The sequence below is a fragment of the Falco cherrug genome, chromosome W, assembly GCF_023634085.1.
Source record: "Falco cherrug isolate bFalChe1 chromosome W, bFalChe1.pri, whole genome shotgun sequence".
In the NCBI taxonomy this organism is placed as follows: domain Eukaryota; kingdom Metazoa; phylum Chordata; class Aves; order Falconiformes; family Falconidae; genus Falco; species Falco cherrug.
Window position 1 is genome coordinate 4,473,751 of NC_073719.1, and position 26,171 is coordinate 4,499,921.

General features: G+C 36.2%; 1 protein-coding gene across 8 annotated transcripts in view; it reads right to left on the reverse strand.

Moving 5' to 3' along the window:
* Positions 1-26,171, reverse strand: part of LOC129734519 (nipped-B-like protein) — a 167,636-nt gene that overhangs the window by 78,102 nt on the left and 63,363 nt on the right. For all 8 annotated transcript variants that reach the window (XM_055698079.1, XM_055698081.1, XM_055698077.1 and 5 more), the window contains 6 exons: positions 25,819-25,984; positions 24,483-24,613; positions 18,987-19,086; positions 15,186-15,337; positions 13,964-14,124; positions 10,699-10,792 (listed from right to left, as the gene is read on the reverse strand). In XM_055698079.1, the coding sequence (XP_055554054.1) occupies positions 10,699-10,792; positions 13,964-14,124; positions 15,186-15,337; positions 18,987-19,086; positions 24,483-24,613; positions 25,819-25,984 (804 nt within the window). The remainder of the gene's footprint in view (positions 1-10,698; positions 10,793-13,963; positions 14,125-15,185; positions 15,338-18,986; positions 19,087-24,482; positions 24,614-25,818; positions 25,985-26,171) is intronic.

The window sequence follows — 26,171 nt, forward strand, 5'->3', positions numbered from 1 at the left end:
TCCCCTCTTTTTTTTTTTCTTTTTTTAAACATATTAATTTTTACTTCTACATGCACCCATTTCAGGCTCTGAGTATATCTAGAGAAATTTTTAAAAGAGAACATTTTTTATTTAAAACATTCTCCAATTAATCACATGAATGTTTTTGTTCCTCAAATTAAACCAGCTCCCCATAACTGTTAGCCCAGAAAAGCTTTGAAAAACAGAGCTTTTCAACCGGTCCCAATTATAATTTTGAGCTATAATTTTTGGCTTAAAAAGACATACTGGTGTGTGGAAAAAAATAATAATGATAAAAAAAGCCTACTGGCTGGACCAATAGTGCCAACCTCCTCTTGTTCAAAGCAAACATTTATCTGATCCCATTCATCCACTGGGGAATACTGATCTTCAGAAAGCAGTGACTGAGATTATTATTAGTCATTCTGTTTTAGGTCATCATAGGTCAATACTTCTAACAACACTCAAAACCTAACTGGAATACAAGTCCCCATGTGCTTCATTCAAGATACACCACTAAACAAGAAAGCAGCTTTATTCTGAAGCTTAAATTTCTATCAGATATTTTAAGAAATATTAAGAATCATTAAGCAATATACTGACCTGTAGATGAAACAAAGAATGGATACTTCTAGTAAAACTTCAACTCAAATGAAATGTGTGCCTTTACTGATGACTACTTTGCACAGACTACTTATTTTCTTTCCCTAGTTCATTCTGTGAGAAATCCTATAATCCCTGTATGTAGAGCAGGGTATAAAATGGGTTTATCTTACCCTTTCTTGACCATCAGCAACAACTCCATCCATATTCTGCCAATAAAATCCACAAGGTTGGGAAGCCCTGTTTTGACTCATCCTGATTCTCAAGATCTTTTCACTATTCCATTTCCTCCCCTCAAATTAGATACCACGCTCAATCACTAGTACTGAAGACCCGGCCATACCCTATAAAGATTTCTCACATGCCTTCTACCAGAGGTTCCTATAACTGCGATATCCCCTCTACACACGCTAATTTCTCCTAATAACTATCTTTAGACAATAATTTATAAGACTGTCTCAGTGTAATGCATAGCAAAAACTGTTAGCTACTAATTTATTTTAAGGAAATGACTACCACTCACTGGAAATACAGTCTGCATTTTTATTTCTACAAATATTAGAGGCAGCTCAAAACTTTTCAAAGAGATCTTACTGACATTTTCGTCTTGAATTATCTCTTAACTGCATACTTCTTAAGTTGCAACAATAGAATATTTAATGTTTTTCACAGTTGCGCTTCAAATAGAGGGAAGAGATTTGATTCTCCCTTGTCCTAAACTTTTAAGTAAATTTGACAAAATTGTTCTGATTTGTATTCATTCGGTATTTCTCATGCTGAAAAATAACACTGCAGCAACAGATAAGGTGGGTTTTTTTTATCTTTGGGTAAACTGGAGGAAGTCAGAAGGATTTCAGCTCATTCCATTGAACGTACTTAGAGCCCAGTAAAAGAAAAAACAAAAGTTAAGATTTCCTCCTCAGCAGCAGCACCACAAATAGCTATTTGAAAGTATGTTCCTCCTGAAAGGAGTTGATAATAAGGCCTATAAGTTGCATTTTAAGAGTACATGTTCTGGCAATAACTTCACATATTTTCAAGATGTCTAATGATGGCTAAGCCTCTGGCAACAAAGGGGCTTAGAAGCTACAATACCTATACACTGAGGTGAAAAGAAATTGAAAAAGATGAAGCATCCTGTAACAGTTTAATTCTACCACAGACATTAACAGTTTTGAACAGGTATCCCACACTGAACATGTACCATGTTCTGCTGGATGCTTAGACTTCAGACATAACATCACCCATTATACAGAGAGAGTTGTGCCTATTACTGTTGAAGTCAGTCTGGAATATTTCCTATGGGAAAAGGCTTGAGCCTTGAGAACAAAGCTCTTACAAGACTTGCTGATAACAGAAAAAATGTTTTTTATGGAAAGAATACACAGACAGACAAAACATGATCTGTTTGCTTAACTAGTCAAGATTCCAAGGTTGAAAAGTTTTGTTCTACAAAATGCTGTCAATATAGTAAATCATACAGTGATCTTCAGAAATTATCTTTGGGAATGAACTGAATTTCAGAATACTCTTTTAGAACAGAGAAATATGTAGACAGATTTTGAGTCTAAATCTAGAACTGTGCGGTAATTCAGGAAAAAATAACTGACTTTCTGTAGTTGATCTTCCACAGTATCAGTAAAATAACTGTCCAAACTCTTTGTATGGCAGGGATATGTAAAACTTGTGAGATAAAAAGTGATTCTCTACTGATTTGAGAAGGTCATTGTATCATTACTGAACAGGAAACACTGATGATCATCCAGATAATGCCAAATGTAGTCACGATGCAGGTAACATCATAGGAAATAAGGCCTCTACAGAGAACAAACACACCCATTAACAAGACCTCCACAATCTTTCATTAACAGTCATCCTGACCACCTATGATAATCCTGGAACTAGTTCTCTATACCAATTAGTTTTCCTACTGATTCCTAATAGTAGATGGCACTGAGTACAGAAGTTTTATCAACTGCTGTAGCAATTCTTAAACATTATTTTTTCTGTAACTCTTGACTGATTTCTTATCGTATCCTTTATAATGCAAACTATAACATGCATTGCATTGACAGTAAGTTAGCCTTCTTAAAAACATATAGTTTCAAAAAAACTTCCTGTTTACAATGGAATAGCTTCGCTTGCTCATTGTACATCAGTAACTCAGGTAGCAAACAAATAAGCTTCTGTCCAGGAGATTGCACATATCAACAACATCTAAATCTTACAGCTTCTGTCTGCACACTTTATAACTTTGCCACAATACTCTGCGCAGAGCTGTAAGAGAAACCCCTCCTTACCCTCTCAGATACCTTTACAGAATAGCTATGAGGCCCTGGGTATGGTAGACAAAACATATAATGAGATAGAAGGAACCTATGCAAATACTCTCACCAAGATCAGATCAACCAACCCCTTGCAACAAGACCTGCATAAAGACTAGTGCTGAAAAGAAACAACAGCAAGTTATGGTCATTAGTGACTCCCTCCTATGCAGAACAAAAGCACCCATTGCAGACTGGACCCTTTTTTCAGGGAAGTTTTCTGCCTCCCTGGGGCCTGAATTAGGGATGTCACAAGATGACTGAAGAGATTAGTACAGCCTTCGAACTATTACCTACTCCTGCTCTTTCATGTGTGTACTGATGATGTCACAACAAAAAGTCTAAAGTCAATCAAAAGAGATTACAGGGCCCTGAGAAAAATGCTAAAAAAATCAGGAGCACAAGTAGTGTTTTCCTTGATCCTCCCAATACTGGGGAAAGACCATGACTGCAGGAACAGTGACTTTTCATTTGCAGATACTGAAAGTGTAGGGGACCAGCTGTATCAGTTGAATTTTCACAAGTCCATGGGGCCTGATGGGATTCATCCCAGAGTACTGAAGAAGCTAGCAGAAGTTATGACAGGACCCCTCTCAATCATCTGCCAAAGGTCTTGGTAGTCTGGGGAGGTCCCCGCTGACTGGAAGCTAGCCAACGTTATTCCAATTTACAAGAAGGCTACATCTGGCTGGCGACCAGTCATGAGCAGTGTTCCTCAGGGCTCAATTCTAGGGCCAGCTCTGTTCAATATATTTATCAGTGATCTGAATGCAGGAGTTGAATGCACCGTTAGCAAGTTTGCTGATGATACAGAACTGGGAGGTGCTGTTGACTCTCTCAAAGGACAAGAGGCCTTGCAGGGGGATCTGGATAGATTGGAACATTCGGCAAACATAAGTGGCATGAAATTTAACAAGTCCAAATGCCAGATTCTGCACCTGGGATGGAGTAACACTAGGCACAAGTATAAATTGGGAAAGGAGTGGTTGGAGAGCAGCCCTGCAGAAAGGGATCTAGGGATGGTGGTTGGCAGTAGGCTCAATATGAGTCAGCAGTGTGCCCTGGCAGCCAAGAGGGAAAACCACATTCTGGGGTGCATCAAACACAGCATAACCAGCCAGTCAAAAGAGGTGATTATCCTGCTGTATTCATCATTGGTGCGGCCTCACCTTGAGTACTGTGTGCAGTTCAGGGCCACACAATTGAAGAAGGATACAAATGTACTTGAATCCGTCCAGAGGAAGGCAACAAAGGTGGTGAAAGGGCTGGAAGGCATGTCCTATGAGGAGCGGCTAAGGACTTTGGGCTTGTCTAGTTTGGAGAAAAGGAGGCTGAGGGGTGACCTCATTGCTCTCTACAGCTTCCTGAGGAGGGGAAGTGGAGAGGGAGGTGCTGAGCTCTTCTCCCTGGGATCCAGTGATAGCATGCATGGGAATGGTTCAAAGCTGCAAGAGGGGAGGTTCAGACTTGACATTAGGAAGCATGTCTTAACCGTGAAGGTGGTCAGACACTGGAACAGGCTTCCTAGAGAGGTGGTTGATGCCCCAAGCCTGTCAGTGTTCAAGAGGTATTTGGACAATGCCCTTAACATGCTTTAACTTTTGGTCAGCCCTGAATTGGTCAGGCAGTTGAACCAGATGATTGTTGTAGGTCCCTTTCCAATTGAAATATTCTATTCTACTCACATCTTATTTAAACATTCATGATACTTTCTCTGAGCCTCTTCAGAGCAAAGACCACTCGCCTTTTAAAGCTGATGCACTGAAGTCCCACCACTGGTCACATTCTTTGTTGTGTTCCACATGGTTAAAAAACAACTATTAATGTTACCAGGTACTTAGGATTCACATATTTTAAAGAATTGTTCATTTTCCACTTGCACAATAACGACGAGTTCAAAAGGGTCACTTGAAATAGTATCTCCATATTCCTTTAAATCCCTTGCAAGTAAAGGTTCCCAGATCTCAAAAGAAAGTCTTTAACCCATGCTACATGCTCTTTTGCACGAAGTATTGATCCCTATGCATGAAAGCTGGAAAAATACTACTAGTGAACAAATGAAGACTGATGGGTAATACTTGGTTCATAGCACACTGTAGAGAAACATCAGGAACATTCAAGTGCTATGCCTTTTTAAATCTATAGCAAAGTGATCCTTGAGACCATTATTTAAGTGGGTATCAAACTATTGTTCATCAAACCTGGACACAGCATTCCAGACTTTTTACTGAAATTATTTTTTGAAAGAGAGGCTTTAATGAATGCATATTTTCTATGTGTGGATTATCAGACTTCACATCTGAGTAATTATTCTGAAAATAAGTCCTTGAAGGCAGAAGATGGAGAAGACTACTAGAGTATCCATACTGCACTCATACTGATGTTTGTCTGGAAAAAGCTGAGAACCTGGTGATGCCAGATCCTGAGGAACATTCACACACTATTGCCAAATATTTTAAGAGGCCACAAGTTAAAATGTGTAAATGGAGAAGTCTTTTTTTATTATTTATTTAGTATGATCCTATTTACTACCTTCACATAAATCAAGTGTTTTCATGAAAATGGGATCAGACAAATTCACCCTGGAACCCTGGCTAAAGCTATCTTAGAATTGATAAGAATAATTTCAAGAATCTGTGTCTACAGCAGATTCAAAAAGGGAGAACTAGTCCCTTTAAAAGGATGATAAAGGACTGCCCAGAGTATTATATATAGTCTGTATGATTTAAGTACATACTAGAAGAACAATTTCTCTATAATGATTAAGATATAACAAAGAGGTAGTATTCCAAAGTGATTTTGTTAAGAATATGCATCATCAAATCAAAACAATTTTATTCTGTAAAGCAATAGGTCTTGTGGATTAAGGAGAACTGAGTGTTATGCCTGGACTATAGCATGGCTTTTTATATAGCTTCTCATAACAATTTCATTAACAAGCTGAGAAAGTATGGTCTAGGCAAAAATACCACAAGATTGCAGTATACCCTGTTGCAAAACTGTGTTCAGAGTATCAGTTGTTCTTGGTAAAAATGGATGAACGGAACATAGGTGAACAAGTGCAGCTTTCCAGAGCACTGTCTTGAGGATAGTAGTATAAAATATTTATCATTAATAACCTTTCATGTAACAGAATTAGAGAGTATTTTATTAATCTAAAGATCATAATGAGCTTTTGGTGTCAAGTGTTTGAGACCCACAACTGCTTTTAAAAAAATGAATCAAAATTTACAGTTTTTTTCACTAACTGGAATAACCTTCTGAAACAAAAAATATTCAGTAAGCAGCAGCACAAACTTTTTATTCAGCTGAGAAAGAGCAATTGTAACAACACGAGAGGAAGATAGATAAGCTCTATAGAAAGACAGCAATATGTTTATAACAGCTTGCAACACAAATCTAAGTTATCACCAAACAGCAGCTACATTCATATATGACAGTAGTATAATACAAGGTCACCTACAGTACTTTTCTGACTACTCATCCTTCTAAGTCTTCAAATAGTTGTATCACAACTTCAGGCCGTACAACATCAAGACAAATGCAGACCAATTAGAATTCAAATAAAAACAGAGACAAAAAAAAGCTCAGAAATTATTACTTATGTAAAGATGATAGAAAGAAACCATGCTGTTCAGTCTGTAGAAAGATTAGTGCAAGACACAATAACATTCTTTGATATGTGACTGCTATAAATAAAAATAAATAAATTGTGAATTGTTCTTCCTTGCCCACTGGAAAGAAGTCAAATAGTGTCATGTCTAACTGCAACAAAAATTATTCAGGCTAAGCATCAGAAGAAAAGCTTTCTAGCACTAAGAATGTGAACAGGTTGCATGGCAAGAGTAAGGAAACTCGATTACTGACATTTTAACAACAACAAAAAAAAGATGGCAGTTATTGGGATACTGGTACAGCTCATCCAACATGAGGGTAAGAAGATGGGAAGCCCCCAAGCCATTTCCTGCTGTATTTTCTAAAATCACAGAATCTTCCTCTGGAAATCTTCCCAAGTTTTGTACTAGATATAAAGAAATTATTACTTATTTTGATTAACAAACTATATTGACATTCATTTTCAAAGAGCATAGCTTAAAATTCAAACTTAAAAGGAATAGCATATGAGACAAAGAACATACATTTAGGAGGTTTTTCAGGACAGATTGTATTCACTTTCCACATACTCTTTCAATAATTTTCAGGGAAGAGTCCCACCATTTTTCTCCAGAGCTTCAAATGCCTCATGAAAAACCTAAGCTAGAACAGCCAAAGCTGAGAACTGCTGTATTCAGAAGAATCCCTGCATAAAAAGTTAAGACTTGAAGAAAGAAAAAGGAATTAATGTTTATTTTGGCCCTGTCAGAAAATATTTTGGAATAAATTTCTTCCACCTTTCTTTTGAAGGAGAGAGGGTGAGATGATAATTTTTCTTAACAAGTACCTTTGAAAGCACTGAAGTTTGTACTACAGATTTGAGAAGATTCCTAATTCTTCTTACTACCCTCTATATGTTCAAAGACCAAGTGTAGAAGAATGTCTCTGGAGGAGTCCTATAAATTCCTAAGAACATAAAAGTAATCTTTCCAAATTATTCAGAAAATAATCAAGTACCCATTAACAATCTCCGGAGGGAATATAACTTATTCTGGAAAAGAGTGCAAAATTATATGGTATCCTAAGGGTTATCGCTATTCCTTACAGATGTTTTCCCAGGAGTTTAGGAAACTATAGAAACAGGACTGTAAATATATGAAACACTTCTATTTGGAAAGCAATGGACTAAAAACATTGTGGAAGACTTTCCTTTCTCCATCTTTAGAAGTTGTCCTAAGTTAAAAAAACAATCATCTGATTCCATAGTGGGAAAGTAGAACAAATAGATAAAGGATTTTGATGAGTAATTGATCTTGGATAATGGATACCACAGAATATTTTGAGCTAAACAGAAGGAAAATACTTCATGTTAATTCTTCATAGATGAATTCATAGACATGTATTTTCTACGAAAGCCGATGAAGTAACAGATGACAACATGAAAGCAAAGCCACTATTCTGTTTGCATAGCTAAAAATATAAAATTTATATAAAAAAGAAAGGATAAAGACCAGCCTTATGGAAAAAACTTCAGCTGCCCTGGTACCTTTACTGGAACAGAAGCAAGGCAAAAATTTCTGTAACAGAGAAATTTTACTCCACTGAGTGAATAACAAACCAAAAGAACAAATATAATTTCTGTCATCTCTCAAATATTTGTCTGAGTTGCAAACAAAACTACTTCTTCCTCATTCAGATTCTGTCAATCAGACAGCTATCATTCAATCTTAAAGTAATTCAAGGCTGTACAATCACATTCTCCAAGTCTCCAGAAGTCCTTGCTACTTCCATGTCAGAAGTACAGAAACACAGTCTGTACCCATACCTTCGGTAATTGCCTCACATTTCTATGTTATATAAGAAAACTTAGATATTATAACATCCTTCTTGTGACCTTTCTCTGGATTGGTGATGTCTAGTGCCATTCTTTCTGTCCTCCCAAATAATTAAATATTTTGCCAAATTTTATTATCAAAGTTTGCAACTTGTCATCCAAACTTTCAAGGTCTAATAAGAGTAGCAACAAAAAGCTCAGTGTAGATACTTGCTGTTTGTTCACCACTGGAAAATTTATCAGCTTAACCAATTGCTTTCACTCCAAATCATAGGCCAAAAACTGTCAGGGATCACATATTCTAAGTAACACTGTAATTATCTACACCTCTTCAATATATTTCTAAAATGCAAGATTAGTGGAAGTAAATGTCTGGCAAGATTCTTGCAGTATCAAGAAATGGTTCTCTCAGTCAGAGTTCATTAATATCTTTAAGAAGGCAAAATGGTAGCACCATTAGTAACAGTATTTCAGTTGTGTGCTTTATCAATGAGAAAAGTAAGGCTAACATACAGGTAAATAAATCAAAAAACTCCTCTTTGTGCTAATGTTGAAATGTTACAATCCAAATTGTACAATCACAGATTGTTTTCAGTTTCTGAAAAGGTATCCCTTCAAAATGGGTTCTGAGACAACCAATTGAAACAGCAGCAACTTTAACCAAAAAAATAATTAAAATATTCTTCTGGCTGAAGTGGTAATCATATATGAGTGGAAGTAGCTTAGATTCACAATGCTGTTAAACTAATAAGCTCAACAAACATGGATTTTGTGTACTGAGTTAAAGACAACCAACCACATTTAGTCTTCGCCATTTAGACAAGTCTTACAAACAAGTCCTTTAGCACAAAGCCTCCTAAAATACTGATGCTGTTGGCATGCTATACATGTCCTTCTCGCTTGCATTTGAGTCACATTTCTTCTATCACCGTTGAACACAGTATATGCCTACAGAAGATGAACCACTTACATCATTTAGCAGTCACAGGATCGCAGGATAATTCAGTTAAGAAGGGACCCTCAGGAGATCTTTAGCTGATCCTCACACTCAAAAAGCAGGGTGAACAAGGCCACATTATGCAGGGCTTTATCTAGCTTGGTCTTGAAAACCTCCAAGGAGGGAAAATGTACAGATTCTCTGGGCTTTTCCAATGTTTGACTGCCCTGATAGCAAAAAAGTTTTTCCTTATACCTAGTCAGAACTTCCCATTTCAAGTCCAGTCTCTCATCCTTCCTGTACAACACTATAAAAAGCCTGACTCAAGTGTTCCTGATAATCTCCTCATAGGTATGAGGAGACTGCTTTATGGTCATGTCTGTCCATTGTGTGTCATCCCATCCATCCTGCTGCCCCCCCCCCCCCCCCCCTTTTATCCAGGCTGCACAAACCAAATACACTCACCTTCTCTAGAATCTCCCCCATCTCCTGTTCTACCTCTCCACCTAACCCAGGGGTCCTCAAACTACGGCCGCAGGCTGGATACGGCCCCCCAGGGTCCTCAATCCAGCCCCCAGTATTTACGGAACCCCCCCGCCGGGGGTTGGGGGGGGAAACCAAGCAGCCACAGATGACTGCCTGCCCCTTCATCCGTGCCGGCCTCCTGACCTAACCTGACCATCGAGAAAGACTTTATTTTGTTTCAGGACTAAAGAGAAGAAAGTACTGTTGCATCTTTTGACTACTGTCATGTAAATACATAAACACTGAAAACCTAAACTAACAGGAATATGCCCAAACCCCTACCTTGCTAAGTCTCATGTATCTCAGTCATTGCTTCTTAGGGATAATATTAAAAACAGCAGTATACATTCCAGATTTTAGCATAAAGAATTATTTTCTCAGTGGACTGACAGTTCACCCTATTCCTTCTGCACAGCTAAGGTTTTCAGGCTTCATTTACGCTACATCTATTGTATTAATTAAACTACTTTTATTTTCCCATTCTTGAAATTTGATGATTGCAATCAAGACAAACATTGCATTTTAAAACACTTTTGAGCTGGTTAAGCGTTTATTACTCATAATGCCGCCTTTAAACCATTTCTTATATAGAGCAACTGAAACCATTCTTATAAAGAATTTAATCCTCATACTGAAAAGGATTTAAATTTTTACTGTCATGCATGAATTTGAGCTTTGTTTTGAAGTATGATTAATCAATTTTTGGACCTTCAGAAATTTCTTCTGGATCAGGACTCAAAATAATTTTGTAACCAAAACTTAATGACATACTATTTAGTACTACAGGAATACACAAGTTGGGAGAAATAAATACCTCTGTAAACTCTCTGTTCTTTGAAATTGGAAAAAAAATACATTGATATGTATGACTGCTAGACTACCTTTAAGTGTTCCGTCGCTTCCAGTTGGAGAACAGACTGACTGTGGTGACCTCAAGGAAAAAGATGCAGCATTCCTTATTGAAGGATCACCATCCTAAAGTGACAATGATAAAAAAATAACATTATGAACATGAATACTTGATAAAGACTGAAATTAGTACGTATACTGATAAAATGGACTGAATAAAGAAGCATACAACAAATATTAGAAAAATAATTATTTATATTAAAATCTTTGTAATTTAGACTGCTATTAGACTATTATATAGGCAACATTCCAGAGCACAGCCTTAAGAAGAATCTAGAATCAGAACATGCACACAAAAATAAATCTAGGTCTTCTAGCTAAATAAGCTCTTTTGGTCAACATTAAGATTCCATTTAGATTTTTTGCTATATGCACTCATAGTAAAGAGCTGAAAAACAGGAAAATGAACTCTATACAATACCAACTGGAAAAAATTGAGTATAAAAAGTAGGTTGTTTTTTTTTAAAACAAACTCGCCATTTTTTCACTTAACCTACCCTTAAAGTTTATTAGAATGCTATCTTACAGTTAAGTAAACTAAGACTTTGTATTTATAACCTCCAGCATACACACATCAGGACTGAACAAAATCTGTAGCACCCCCATTGCAGCAGCTGAGAAAAGTGGATGGCAATTACACACTCCCTCTGACAATGTTCAAACGGCCAATTTCCACATGCACAGCAGTAGACTAGCTACCATACACGTTATACCTTGTGAAGGTGTAGTTCATATTACTTAGGAAAAAGGAAAAAAGTTTTATATTTATGGACTGAAGGTGCTTACAAGGTAAATAATATAAATCCATAAGAAACCACATTTCATCATCCATAGGCACTTACAAAACAATTCTATTTGATTGGGGGTTTTCCCCTCCCACAGCAAAATGAATCTAAAACTCATGCTGTGCTATTAATTACACTTATTTTTGCAACAGCACTTGCAAAAAGACTTATTGCCTCACATGAGGAAAGCCTCATGCGCAAAGAAATATAACATTCAGATTCAATGCAATAAAAAGAACTATACCTTAAACGCACATGTGTTTTATTATTGCAAGTCAAAATGAATTAATTTCCTGATGTATGAGTTACTCATTTATTTAGTACATTGAAATTATGGAGCTATTTTTTTTTTTCAAAACTGACTTATCTTTGAATTGTAATAAATCTCAAAACCCCAAAAAATGGGGGGGGAGCTTAGTAACTTCTGAACATATATGTTTTATTAGGATGGGAGAGGTCCTCTACCCATGATTACCAAGGACACAGGCAAAGGCACCTTTTGTTAGATTAACTAAACAGACTATCTAGGTAGATGATCTATGATCTTTCAGGTACACATGCCATTCCTACCGTAGCTGACAAATTTTCAGAAGTACTCATTTACTGTCTCCTAGTTCAGAACTTCTAATAATGAAATGTAGGCATGTAGGCACGAACTTATATTCTAGGAATGTTTTCAAGTTTATCAAAAAATGGGTATATGTGCAGTGAGCCTTCAAGGGTATATACTTGCTGATTTTGTAAAATAATATATTGCAAATACACAATATCCTGTAACTATTCATAATTTTTAAAGCAAAAAATTCCTAAGAAAAATATTAAACATTTTAAGTTTTATGATATAATAATCCTCATTCATAGCTATCTATGCCAAAAGTGACATTGCTTCTGAAAAGGATGCAGCTTTATGTTTAAGCTTATTATTCACACATAGATGCAAAACTTTAATTAATCCAAATTATTCAAACTGTTTTCTCCATGATAGCTATTAAAATCAGCTTTAAAAGGTGTAATTACTTTTTACATTCAGTATTTCTCCAATCAAACCAAACAATGATGGCATGTTTTATGTTTTCATAGTCTGCCAGTTTTGAATGAGCTTCATTTTTAAGTTCTCATGAACTAGGATGTGGTTGCAATGTTTGGATCACAAAATTAGGGGTGAATATTTTTAAATACTTCCTCTTTAAACACTGTGAAATAAATTATCCTAATACTAAAGTTTTCCAAAAATCTTGTCTTAAAAACCCCCAAGATTCTCTTGAAAGTGTACCTTTAACATAGCTGGGGGATATAACATGTACACTTAGTGCCAAGAAAAGCTTCTTATTTAGAAGAATTAGCATTGCTGAAGCAGAGACTGAGAAAAACATCTGATGATTGTGTATTATGATAGATTCCTTCATTACAAAGCTTTCTTAAGATACTACTTCTTAGCTAATATTTTTAATGAGAATAATTCTTGCATAAAAAAAAAAAGATGACTAATAAAACTAATAACGCTCTTGGAGTTCCAGTGTATTAATCCTGGTAAGGGATTTAGGGAGTCTGGTGTTAACAGTACACCTGTGGAATACAACACTTCATTTTTGCTTCCACAAGCTAATTTAGGATGACACACACACATGAAAAAAAGGCCTGCTTGCCAGCAGGTTTTAATGAAGTTTTATAACTACTGTTATGCCTACTGTTGTAGGCACCACTATGACTACGCTGTTCAAAGAGCTAAAGTCAAAAAATAAAAATGAAAATTAAGTGCTCTCCCCTTTAGAGCTGTTAGGAGACTATGTGCCAAACTTGTAAAGAATCCCAATATGCTTCATTCACAGGGTGTGATGCTCATTAAGAAGAAAATTAAGAAGTTCACAAAGCTGTAGGAGAAAGTTGCTGGTTTTTTCCTTTAGAATCAAGATTCCAGAAAGAATTTTTCCGACATGAACTAATCACTATGAAAAAATCATCTTATAAAGAAACCAGGCCATAAAAGCACATAATAAACCAGTAATAAACAGCATCAAAAGGAATTTTTGCCTTCAACAACACTACTATATTACCCAATAGGTTATTCAAATATGTCAAGTCTAATTGACAGTTATGGTAATCTTCATAAAGACAACTATATACCTCTTTAGAATCTAGTATTGTTTGCATCAACATATTGCTACAATAATTGCAGAGACACTACCATTTCTTTAAAATAAACTGAAATATGAGTAAAACTTTTTTACTTTTCATAATTTCATCAGAATCAATGTTACAAACTGTTCCAAAGAGAGATCTAGAAAAAAAAAACAAAACTCACACATTAAAGTCGCACAGTTGAGTATACACATCTGAAACCTAAATATATTTTCAGTGGTTTTATTCATCAACAACATAGTAAAATATCTGACTTCTAAAACAGCTAAACACATATTTGCTTTATCATCATAAACTGGTCTAGGTAACATACATCACTACTTAGCCTGTTCACCATCTGTAGGTAGTCTTCATTTGAGTCATGTCTAGAATTATCAGTATGATGATTAGCTGAATTTCCAGACAACTGACTTGAAACTTTATTTTCATGGAGATTCCTCATCCCAGCTGTGACAATGGGACTGGATACTGAAGCTGAAAAAAACAAAACAAAAAACCCTCAAACCTATATTGATATAATCACACATTTGTTAACTCTGAAAAATTTCACAGAAAACATCATAAGAATGGATATTAACGACTTGGATGTAAGAGGTCTGGAATCTGAACAGGAATCCAACTGTCTTGATTGAATTCTTTTGCCACAAATACCTTGAATAAAATTAGATATCTAAGATTTTAATTTTAGAGGGGATTTAAAACCTAAATTCCATGTACAGATTAGCCAAGGTTCTCTCCATGTCTATCCTAATTACAGTCAGTATCATATTCTTATAGCTTACAGAAAACTTTATTTTCCTCTATATAATTTGTATTTGCTACTCTTAGTAACTTCCAAGTTATTCATGAGACACACAACATTATATACAAAATAGCTATATAAATTCTAAGCACATTGCTAAACTTTAAAAACAGATGACTTAAAAGAATCCAATGAGAATTCCACTTACAAAAAAAAATAAGCCTAGATATGTAATAGTGTTTATGTTGATCAAAACTGTTTTTACAAAAGGGAAGAACAAAGAAATCCATTCATTCTGAAGGTCATCTTTGCCAGTTACTAGCATACTTTGAGCATAATTCTAGCCAACATTGTCTAGTCTATACTACAAAGGTTTGGTAAGGCTAAATAAGATGGCAGCAAATCTTACATTACACTGGCAAAAATTAGGTTTTTACTAGTACAGATAAACAATTGCCATAGCTAACAAATAAAAGATTTTGGTTTGGTTTTATTTTTCTATTGTCATGTATATGTAACAACTATGCAAAATCAGTTTACATAGGGGAGGAGCAGTGTAACATAAACCTATATTTCACTATTTCTTCTTCCCTTTTTTTTTTAAAAAAAAAGTATACACTACCACTCTGTACAATTTGGAAAACAAAGCTTAAACATACCCCCAAAATTCCCTATCAACTCATGATTTGCATTAAGCATGTGACTCCTTCAAAGAAATTAGAGCTATGAAACATGCACATGAAGGTAAAGCTGACATGAGATAGGAGAATAAAAACAAACATCATAGACTCACCTTGCTGCATCTGAGGATGGGGTGTATAACTTGGAGGATGTGAATATGGCATATATCCTGCAGGACTTTGAGGAGCATATGGACTAGGCACTGGACTGTTCTGCTGTGCCAAAAATCTGTTACCAGAGCTTGTCTGTGGTGGCACAAACCGGCTAAAAGTAAAATTTTAGAAGTTTTTAAAAGTTGGAAATTTAGACAAATTTCTTATTTCTTTCGGAATATTATACCTGTGGAACATTGTAACTCCTGTGAGAGACAAAATTTGAACACAATCAAGAAACCCCTTCAAAACCAATATTTTAAGCTGTCAATACCTTCCAAACTTCAATTATTACTTCAGAACCACAGCTTGGGTACTGCATTAGTAAAAGTAAAGAACAGAATAAAAAGCATTCATAAGACCTCCACCTAGGGAAACAATAACAAATAATTATTAAAGTAAGATCTGCAGATTTACTAAAACAAGATATGCAATTTCCAAAAGTTAGTCCTAGAAGTTTGAATGAAAGTGACATCTAAGGTTTAATTATCATGTAACAACTAGCTCGCTAGGATTAACAAGAAGCCATCTACTCTAAATATGATTTTTCCAGTAAGATTTCAAAGAACTTCATCTAACAGAACTATATTGCTAAGATACAGGAATGTGATAGGCGGTCAGGTAGGACCTGACCCAAAGTCCACTGAATACAAATTATTCTTTCACTGGCTTTATCTTAGACTTATCCTAAAGATAGGAAGCCATAAAAATAAAACAGGTGTAGAGGGATTTTTAAAGGACCGAGGACATATGTTACCATTGTCCAGGTTGGACAACCCAGGCCTGTTAGTTGAAGCTGCAGAGCAGCTTTGAAGTGTCCTGGGAACAAGCAGCGTGAGAAAGAAAACAAGCTGTTTCAGAGTAAGATTGGGAAGAGACTAAAACGATTTGTTTAAAACTATTTGGCTGTAGCCAAAAAAAAAAAAAAATATATTGTGGAAATTGCAGGAGTAAACATGTTTGAGTGGTGAACTTGGTTTATGGTCTTGATGAATTTTTTACCCATTGGCCAAAGTATTTTTGACATCTTGCCTAGGACAAACATATGGGTGACATGGGCAAATATCACGGGAGTAACAGACTTTTGTCTAAGTCTGCAACAGGCAGACAACCCCTTTAGAACTTGTTTAATTGGTATTCCCCTGCAAGAGAATGAAACAAAAGTTGATGGGTTTTGGAATGTTAAAACAGTGGATCCGACTTCCAATCAGAATGGTACATGTATGAGTCCAAATGGGCAATATGTTTGGCCTTCTATGCGTAATGCAGCGTGGCAGAAGACGGTTATTGAGAATTTAAATCAGCCACATCATTTACCTTTGCAGGAGCTAGTCCTATTGGCTAGCGTTGTACCTGTTGAATATGTTAATGTAACTGCAACTGGTATGGCAGACTGTACCCACATGTCATCACCACTTCAGCCCGTGAATGGCACTGGAGTAATTTGGTTTGGTGACCCGTGGCAGTTATGGCTAACACGTCCAGGTGAACGGGGGTTTTATACAGGGTTTCAAAATCTAACCGGTTCACCTATTTGGTGAGAATTGAAAACTGGGGGTTTCCATATAGATGTATCAGGGGTTATCAGTTGCCACCAGGAGTCTTTCTGATATGTGGGGACAGAGCGTGGCCAGGGATTCCTTTGTATCCTGTTGGTGGACCATGTTATTTAGGGCGTTTGACTTTGTTTGCTCCACATATGAAAGACTTATTGAAATTGACTCAACAATCTCACAGATCACGGAGGACACTGCGCACCTTTGATGAAACATGTAATGACCGAGTCTATCTACATTCCGTAACAGCAAATGTCCTAGCCTCCATATTTATGCCGGGGGCAATGGCAGCATCAAATGCTAAGAATATACGAAGGTTAGCGTGCTGGGGAGAGAAACAATTTAATCTTACGTCAAAGATTTTAAAGTTCATTATTGCTTGATGTAGATAATGTTAGGCATGATACGTTACAGAACAGAGCTGCAGTAGATTTTTTTGTTATTAGCACATGGACACGGTTGTGAGGATTTTGAAGGGATGTGTTTTGTGAACCTTTCCGATCATTCCATATCGATGCACAAGAAGTTGTCACAACTGCAGGGAAACATGAAGCTTATTCTTGCTGATGACAATCCCTTCGATGAATGGTTGAGAGGATTGGGCATAACAGGATGGTTAAAGACATTATTGATGGAAGGAATATGCTTTGTTATAATCATTGTTGCAATGTTTTTAATTTTTTAGCTGTTTATTTTCTTGTGTGAAGAAAGGTTTAATATCTATTGTGAATCAGACATGGGTTGTCCAAAAAGAAAAAGGATGATAGGTAGAGGGATTTTTAAAGGCCCAAGGACATATGTTACCATTGTCCGGGTTGGACAACTCAGGCCTGTTAGTTGAAGCTGCAGAGCAACTTTGAATTGTCCTGGGAACAAGCAGTGTGAGAAAGAAAACAAGCTGTGCACAAACAAGAAGCCAGGTGCAGAGCAAGTCCTGGGAACTGCGAAATCAACACACTCTCATCGGCACACTCTGATAAGACACCTGCAGCATGCTCACCGATCAGTGACACGGACCCCCACGTGGCCAGAGACTTTTATCCAATCACCTTTGTGTAAAGTCTTGTGAGCGGTCGGTTTAAGTTATAAATATGACCTGTTTGTTTAATAAAGTGAGCACGGCATGTAGCCATATTGGTGTGATTGTCGTGACTTGGCCGACCCTCTTCGAATAGGCTTGTGACGATAAATGTACATTATAACCTACATTCTTATATGAGCTTTTAAAAATAAAAATAAACCAAATACTTCAGAAAGTACAATATATGCTTTCACAACCCTCAGTTCTAGATAGCAACTCTGTGAAGGTAAGCTTCCATAGAAAGAAATAGCAAAGTATATGTATATAACACAAGGATTTCAAGACGACTTAGCACATTGTAATATTCACAATTGAAAAAAAACCACCCACCTTCTTCAATATCACTTTTAGACATAAAAGAAAGCGTACTTTTTTGTGCAGATACCAAGCATTTCATTTGCCAAGACAATTACACTAACTTGAAGTGAAAAAAGTTTATTTTAATAATGATATCTAATAACTGGAGATGAAATCTGTTAAAGCCCAGTAATTGGGTTGAAACTACATGCAGAACTCTTTCCTTTAGTCCAGAGTTTTTTATTATATTTAAATAGGCCTGGATTATAGGTACATCTTAATTGCCAACACTCAAAGTTTAAAATAGAATCAGAAAGTTGATGAGGAAGCTGCTGGAACTGTGGCCCAAATTACTGGGCCTATGGTTCTCTGAGTGGCCTATTGTATAACTGTTACAGCAGTACTCCATGCTTTTACAAGCCTTCTTTCCCACCCTCCTGTCACATTGGTACTGTTATACATGCTGGAACACAGCCTCTTCTCTCCTATCTTCCCGCCACCAGACTCAGCCTCTGCCACAGGTAAAGAACAGCTAGAGGGGTGGCAGGAGGCAGGGGGATTCCTTAAGTAGGAAAGAAAGTTTGACAAAAATTATGTGAAGGAGAGAGAGCAGGGAATCATGACTAGTCAGAACACAAAGATTAACTTGCTAACAAAAAGATGTTTCTTTGGCAGCTGAAGAAACTCACCCTGCTGTCAGACAAATGCAAAATTTGTCTTGACACCGATCATCTTCCATTCACATACTTGCAACAAGAATTGACTATCATTGTAGGAAGAATTTGCAGTTCGCTGCCCATCCCACCCCATTTGAAAGAAAACATTACCTGGAAGGGCTATGTGAGATAGTGGTTTGTTGATAACTGGAAGATGCAGGACTACCTCGCATGGAATTCTGAGAAATATTAAACTGGGACATCATCATCCCTATTAAGAAGAAGATAGCAGCATTACTTTACACGCACTTCCTTTTTAATCAATGAAGTCTCTTATTTCAGAAATTATTATATACAAGGAAATTATAAACTTTACAGACATTAACATCTTCTACCTACAACTGTTAGAAAACATTAAAAAAAGATGAAGTCCATGTAAAGTGTCCATTTTACACCATGACATAAAAAGAGTGTTCCCTAAAGCAGTATTAATTCAGTTATAAATATCAACAGTAGTTCCTTTCTCTGTTCCTTAGCCAAAAACCTGCTAGTAAACAGAAACATTTCATAACAGGATGTATACTTTTACACCTCAGACTGGTGTGTACAATACTCATCATGCCAATAAGTAAAAGATTTGAAAACTTCACAAGTCAGAAGAACACAGAAAACTTATCTCCCATTTTAGAGCAAGTACAGAAAACAATCACCTCAGACTGCATGGTTGAAGATATTTTCCCTGCTCCAATAATGCCTTAGTGGTTCCTTTCTACCTAGGGAGGACAGCTTTCTATTCAACCTCCACCAAGCTTATAAGGAATGTTATCAAAGAAGGTGCTAAAATATTTTCAATTGCAAAGAACCACCAATATCCCACCTGTAGACTCCCAACAGCCTGTAGATTCCCACAATCAGCCTTTGGAAATTCAGGAGTTTTATTAGATGGCAAGCCACAAGTACCAATATGCTTGAAACTAACTTACATCTTTATTAGGGATAATTTAAAGGAATCTTTTTTTTTTTTCCTTCCTCTTTGATACATGTATAAAGAATTTCCTAACCACCACATGACACTGGAAGTTGAAGAGGTGCAGGTACACAAAAACTTATATGACTTTTAACCAGGTGATTTTAATGACAGAGTTGAATGTCTTGCAACTAAAACAGCATCAGAATTCATGTGCGCACTGCAGCCTGGGAAGCCATAGCAAGTGATCCACAGCCATGGGTAAAAGCACATCAGTAATGCAAATATTTTAAACCAAAGGTTAGATAGAAGGCTGACAGTAATCCCCAATCCAGAGTGTTTGGGAGCCATCAGTCCTTTAATTACTATCACTGATTTCAATTACTGCAATATTCACACAAGCAAAGCTAGTTTCAGAAATCCTCCCTCTCTTTCCCTCTCCCCAGCAGGTAAGAGATGGGATAATCCCCCAGGAATGCAGCCATTACTACCTCCCTGTAGGTATGAAGTGCTGCTTTCCAAGTACATTAGCACAGGAAAACTAGCCCAGAGCAGGCGTAAAAGTCCCATGTTGTGATGGGGAGGAATCAAATCAGAGACCTCCATAGTTCAGTACAGAGGAAAATTCATTGTCACAAACAACAGAAGAGGACTCCTCAACTCCTGCAAAATTTGTTTAAATGAACACTTTTGCCTTGCATAGAAGGCAAGTGAGGAGGAAACTCCAGGGGTTTTGTGTTGGAGGCACCACCTGGCATGCCCACTGTCTGCTCGCCTCTTAGTCACTCTCGTCACAACTAGGTAGTAGTTAGTCAAACTACTAGCCCTTATCATTCATGTACAGAAAGCTGACAGAATGTGCCCATATGAGTATGAAAAAACACACACACCCCCAAAAAAAAAAACAACACAAAAAGCCCCCACCACAACAGTGTCTCCAAAGTTTCAAGACAGATAACAAGTCTGCCTAGTAACAATGTAACAATGTAATGAGGAAGGTGTAAAAATAAGCCCCAAACATTTAGTCTAAAAAGGAGCTGAAAATAGTCTGAGGCCATTAATGTCAAAATATCTTTTTGTACGTTTTTTACGTTGTTGTCATATCACTAAGCAGCAGACTTATGGCTCCACTGTACATTTCCATACCTTAAAATACTTAAGGATTTCTTTTAAATGCAACTTTAATTTTGATTGTTGGTAATGTTCAGTTTTGAGAGAACATCATCCTAATAATAATATTCCTAGAATTAGTTTCCTTAACACATACTCCCAGTCTTGACTATAATTTATTTTTGCTTGGAAAAAAGCAACACACATAAATCTATTTTAGCATTCCTACTAAATGCCAAAGAACAAACCACGTGAAAGCACAGCTCAGGATCACAGAAAGTCCTGTATGGTTAAACTGTATTACAGCATCACACATGCTTAAGCTAGGACTGCTCACCAACAGGTTATTTTTCAGTTAAATATACACTCTTATTGAAAGCATACATCTACAAAGTTTTTCCCTTTTACAGACATGTACACTTGAATGCTTGTATAAATGAAAAAAATTATTGAAGTAATTGATGTTTATGGAAAGATGTATAAGATTTTAATCCTCAAAAAATGCACAAGTTGCAATAAAGTGAATTTTAAGTCTTTTCTGCACCCTAAGCTATGCTATGAATACTAACCTATTGCAATACATTATTTTAGCTGATCTTCCAACACATATCTGCTGAAAGCCAAAGCCAAAGTGTTGAGAGAGAAAAGAGGAAAAAATATTATGAAAAACTAAATAATATCTTAATTTTAAATAAAGAAATCCACTTCACTCATACACTATAAGATGCAAGACAGATGTAGTTGAAAGATGGCACCCAGAACTTCCTCTATCATCTGATGAAAAAAGTCTAAAATAAAACTAATATGCTGCCCTTGTACAAAGTTAGGCCTGATGCCTGGTGATGTGATTCAGTCTGTTCAGACAACCCAGTAACAGAAAACGGTCTGAAAAAATCTAACTAAAAATCTAATCTGTATGAAGACTGTTTCAACAATGTGACTATTATCAAAAGACAGGGAATAATACTTTGAACACAGCTGCTACATTACCTGAAATGAAATATGCCAGCAATTTTTTGGAAGTGGAGGTGGCAGGGGAGGGTGTGAGCCCAGGACACAAAGAAGCATCCACATAATACATCTTTCTTGTACTATTTGTTCATCATAACTAAAACCAATTCTCACTCTAAACTTAATGATGAGCTACAAATCAATATGATCTTGGGAAAAAAAGAAAAACATCAGCACAGCATTCTGCTTGTGCTTTACCTTATATTCACAACTATCCAAAACATAACATTTAGCTTTCTAAAGATGCCTTTATTTCCGGACAAACTGTACTGTACCAAAAATTTTTTCCACGTTTAATGTAATTCTTTAGTCAGATGGTCTTTCTGTTCTTATATTAGAAAAGACAACTGGGAGAAATGAATATGAGTTCAGTTCGTCCATACTAATGCTGGAACTCAAGGGATCATGGTGCAGGGGCCCACCCCAGGCTGAGTCCCACAGGGGGTCCCCGCTGCCTTCATTCCTTCTCAATTCTGGGCATTACAGAAATACTGGATCACAGTACCCAGCACTGAATTCACTACATGCTGGACTCAAAAAAACACAGAAGGACAAAATTCAGAAGGAAGACAGTAAGGAAAGCAGAAGAGATTAATTTGAAATACTAGAATAGAGTCTAAATTTCATTCTTCTAGCTGGCAAAATGCATTACATAAGTTTTCTACCAAACCCCCAATTGTTCTACAAATCATGACTCTATAGATATTACAAAATCTGCTCAGAAAGCAGAAGAAAACCCAAATTTTTCTGCCAGAACACATCAGTATATCCCCCATTGGCCTTGGGGGTCTGAATGGGATGGATTAACAGCTAATAAGGCCACCACAATTTGCCAGTATCTAGCTTCAAAATCTTCCTATTTCCAGGTAAGAGCCTTTTTCCATAGAAAGTAAAGTCACACTTTGCCTAGCTTTTCCAAACATTCATTCCAGGGTTGTCTTCCTCTCAAAATACTTGGTCTACAGCTATGCTTTTCCCCCACCCCCCTTTCTTTCAATTTTTCTGATTTCACATTTACATTGCAATGTTTGCACTGGTACAAGTATTCAGAATTACGTAAACCAATGTTAAATAGTCAAGGAAGTTTTAAAGTCTGATCTCTTCTGGTTCTCTGAAACCACTTTAATAACTTTATTAAAATTACATCAACTATTCTTTTAATTTTCCTGTTGAATTGTTTTTATTTCTATACTAGCACCTTCCTTCAAGCATAGGCCAAAGCACATTTATTAAAGACAGAAGTGTTTTTATTTCATTAAGGATTATTTTTAACCTATTGAATCAAGCTGTAAAGTCTTTCCCCTCTGAAGCACAGAATTCACAAAAATTAGAAAGAAATTAACTCACTTTACCTTCTTTCTTTCAAAAGCCTCTGCTGGAACAATAATTTCAAAAACAATGTCTCCCTTTTGCACTTGCAAAAAAATATTTTACTCTACAAAACTGGTGGAAAACTCCGATTCAAGTGTATGTTCTTTGTGGAATCACTCTGCAAAAACTGGCAGGACAGTCACAACTCTTCCCACAGCTGGAAAAATCATACTCTGTCATGGCTACCACCAAATCTAGAATCTAGAGACTGTTTTCAGAGCTTAAATTTCAGTATATATGTATCAATGAGCTAAAAAATATTTAGCACTGCATTTTATTTTTTCATTCCAGGAAATTTCTGCATTCTTTCAAGGAAGATTATGTGTTCTGTCCTTAGCAAGTTCTTTTCAAATATTGTATGGCTTTTTACTCACTAGCCTAGGTGAACAAACTTAATAATCTCATTTTATTATTTTTCCCCTCCAAAACCACCCTACGCTTTCTATCCCCTGTGGACTCTGGTAACACTTCTATCTATATCTCTACAATACTAGCAAAACTTAATCTTCACACTGCGAAAACAGTAGAAATTCTCTTACTCATTTCATAGTTTAGTATTTAAAGAAAAGATTTCAGGTGCATATAAGAAATCTCCAGATCTACAAGTAGAATCTGATTAATCCTTTGCTCAGTCTCTCTCATTCTCCAGTTTTGCTATCCAGCAGTATATCTCCCTGAACCTCAGAAAAGAATCAGCTATTGAAACAGTAAAATCTGCATGACATCACAAATTGCTGAGGAATGGCAAGGAGGAGCTGTTAAGTATGGTTCATTCAACCTTATTCCTTAACCCAGAACTATTAAGAACTCGCACTACAATGATATGCTATAATTGTACAGATTTTCAGTAAGATCAAGACATATTTTCCCAACTTCAATTATTTACTAAGACAAACATATGAACCTAGCCATAAAGAAATTCAAATTAATTTACTTTAAAATAAAATCCAATCACTCATCCTAGAAATTAAATTTTGTAGTGAAATTAAATATTATTTTTTACCAAAATACCCAGTAGATTTTATTTCTATGCTAATTCTAATGTAATCACTCTTAGAAGATGTCAACATACATAGCTTTACGTCACTATCAAATACAAGGTAAGGCATAATCACAGTTGTGCTCCATATATATTTGTGGTTAGTATCAGTCCCCTAAACTTATAGAACAACATAAAAGACAATCAATAAATAATCAAAAATCCTTACCACTTTGTACTCCATATCTGTTTTGCATGCTTTTCTCCCTGAAAACATTAGGATTCCTTGTCAGGATAGCCTGCAGCAAAACTGGTATATCTCCCTCTGGATCATCACTGCCAAGGTTATCTTTTAGTTCTCTGGAATTGTGGAAGCAAGCAAATAAAGAAGCAAATGCATTTTCAAGTTTTAAGAAACCATGAGTCAAATAAAAAAAAAAAAAACCACCAACAAACCCAAACCAAACAAAAAAACACCTGACCGAAACCAAACCAAACTACAATTTACTGTTAAAATATAGAAAAAACAAAGTCTGCAAAGTCCTGTTCCCTGATTCTATTCCCTCCCCCTCCTCCCCCCATTTAAGGAATGGAAAATAGGTATTCCTACTAGCCTTCAAAATTATTTTCTGTTAGTAAGCACTTAATTATAATATTCTGAAACTGACAGCCATGTATATATATAAGTTTTTTATGCCTACTTTTGCATCATGATATTCTCCATAAAAGAAAAATGCTTTGGCATTACTGTAGGTGTGAAAATAAGATATGCATGAATGTATAACATTCAGGTTGCAGCCCAACACTTTGAGAATCTTCTATTTTAAAAAGAAAATTTGGCATATCTTTGACATAATGGTATTCCCTTTGAACCATCAAAAATGTAATGGATTTCCATAAATGCATCCACGCTTTCACTTATTGTTTGCTTTGAGGTCTTTTAAAAGCTACTTCCATTTAATCAAAACAATTGATTGTAACATGTAGGAAAAAGACAGGGCTGTCAACATAAGACAATTCAAAGGACATCAGGGAAAAATGGAGGAAAAAAATCCCAACAAAACCTACACCAAAAAAACCCCCACAAAACCCCAAAATATATATTAACAAAAAGAGACTACATGAGCATACTTTTTGGCTCAAATCTTAAGTTCAATATCTAATCAGAACTGACATGGGTCTTATGTGGGTGTCTCAAAAAAGTATCTTTTTGTGGAATACTGGGTATATAATTTGTCTATGTGCACTATTATCCACAGTCAAACACAAATTACTATTGCACAATCAATACCACAAAGTCTGCATTCCTAACTAGCAAGAAAGGAACAAGCAGTAGATCTATTAAAAAAAAAGTTTAATTATGCATAAGGGCTGTCGGACAACTACCACCACTCTGACTGAAACAATTGACTCTTATACAGCAGTAATCTGCTAAACTAGTCTAATAAAAAAACCCTGCACATTCTACTTTTCAGATTTGTACAAATACCCTTCTCAATTAGGTTCATTTTAATTTCAAGGAATAAGGATGTTGATCTGATATAGTTGAAGTTCAAAATACATACATATGATCTGTTGACACCTGATTGAGACTGTGGACAAGCTGTGAAACCAGATTTTCATCCCTGCAAGTCAGAAGGCAGTTCACCTCTTCAGCTATCCGTCCATTGAAAAGCAGGCTTTTTGTTGTTGTAGCAGGTAAAGGTGATGGAAGAGGCAGCTGGTTCAAAACTGTTATCAGAAAACAGAAAGGAGTTCAGAATCATTTCATGAAACACAAGCATACAAAGATGGACACCTTACTCCCTCATGTGATTAAGAAGAAAACCTGACAGCTACATTTGAAATACAGGAAATATTTCTGGATTTCTTTTAAATCATGAACACACACACACACACAAAGGCTGGACTCTTTTAA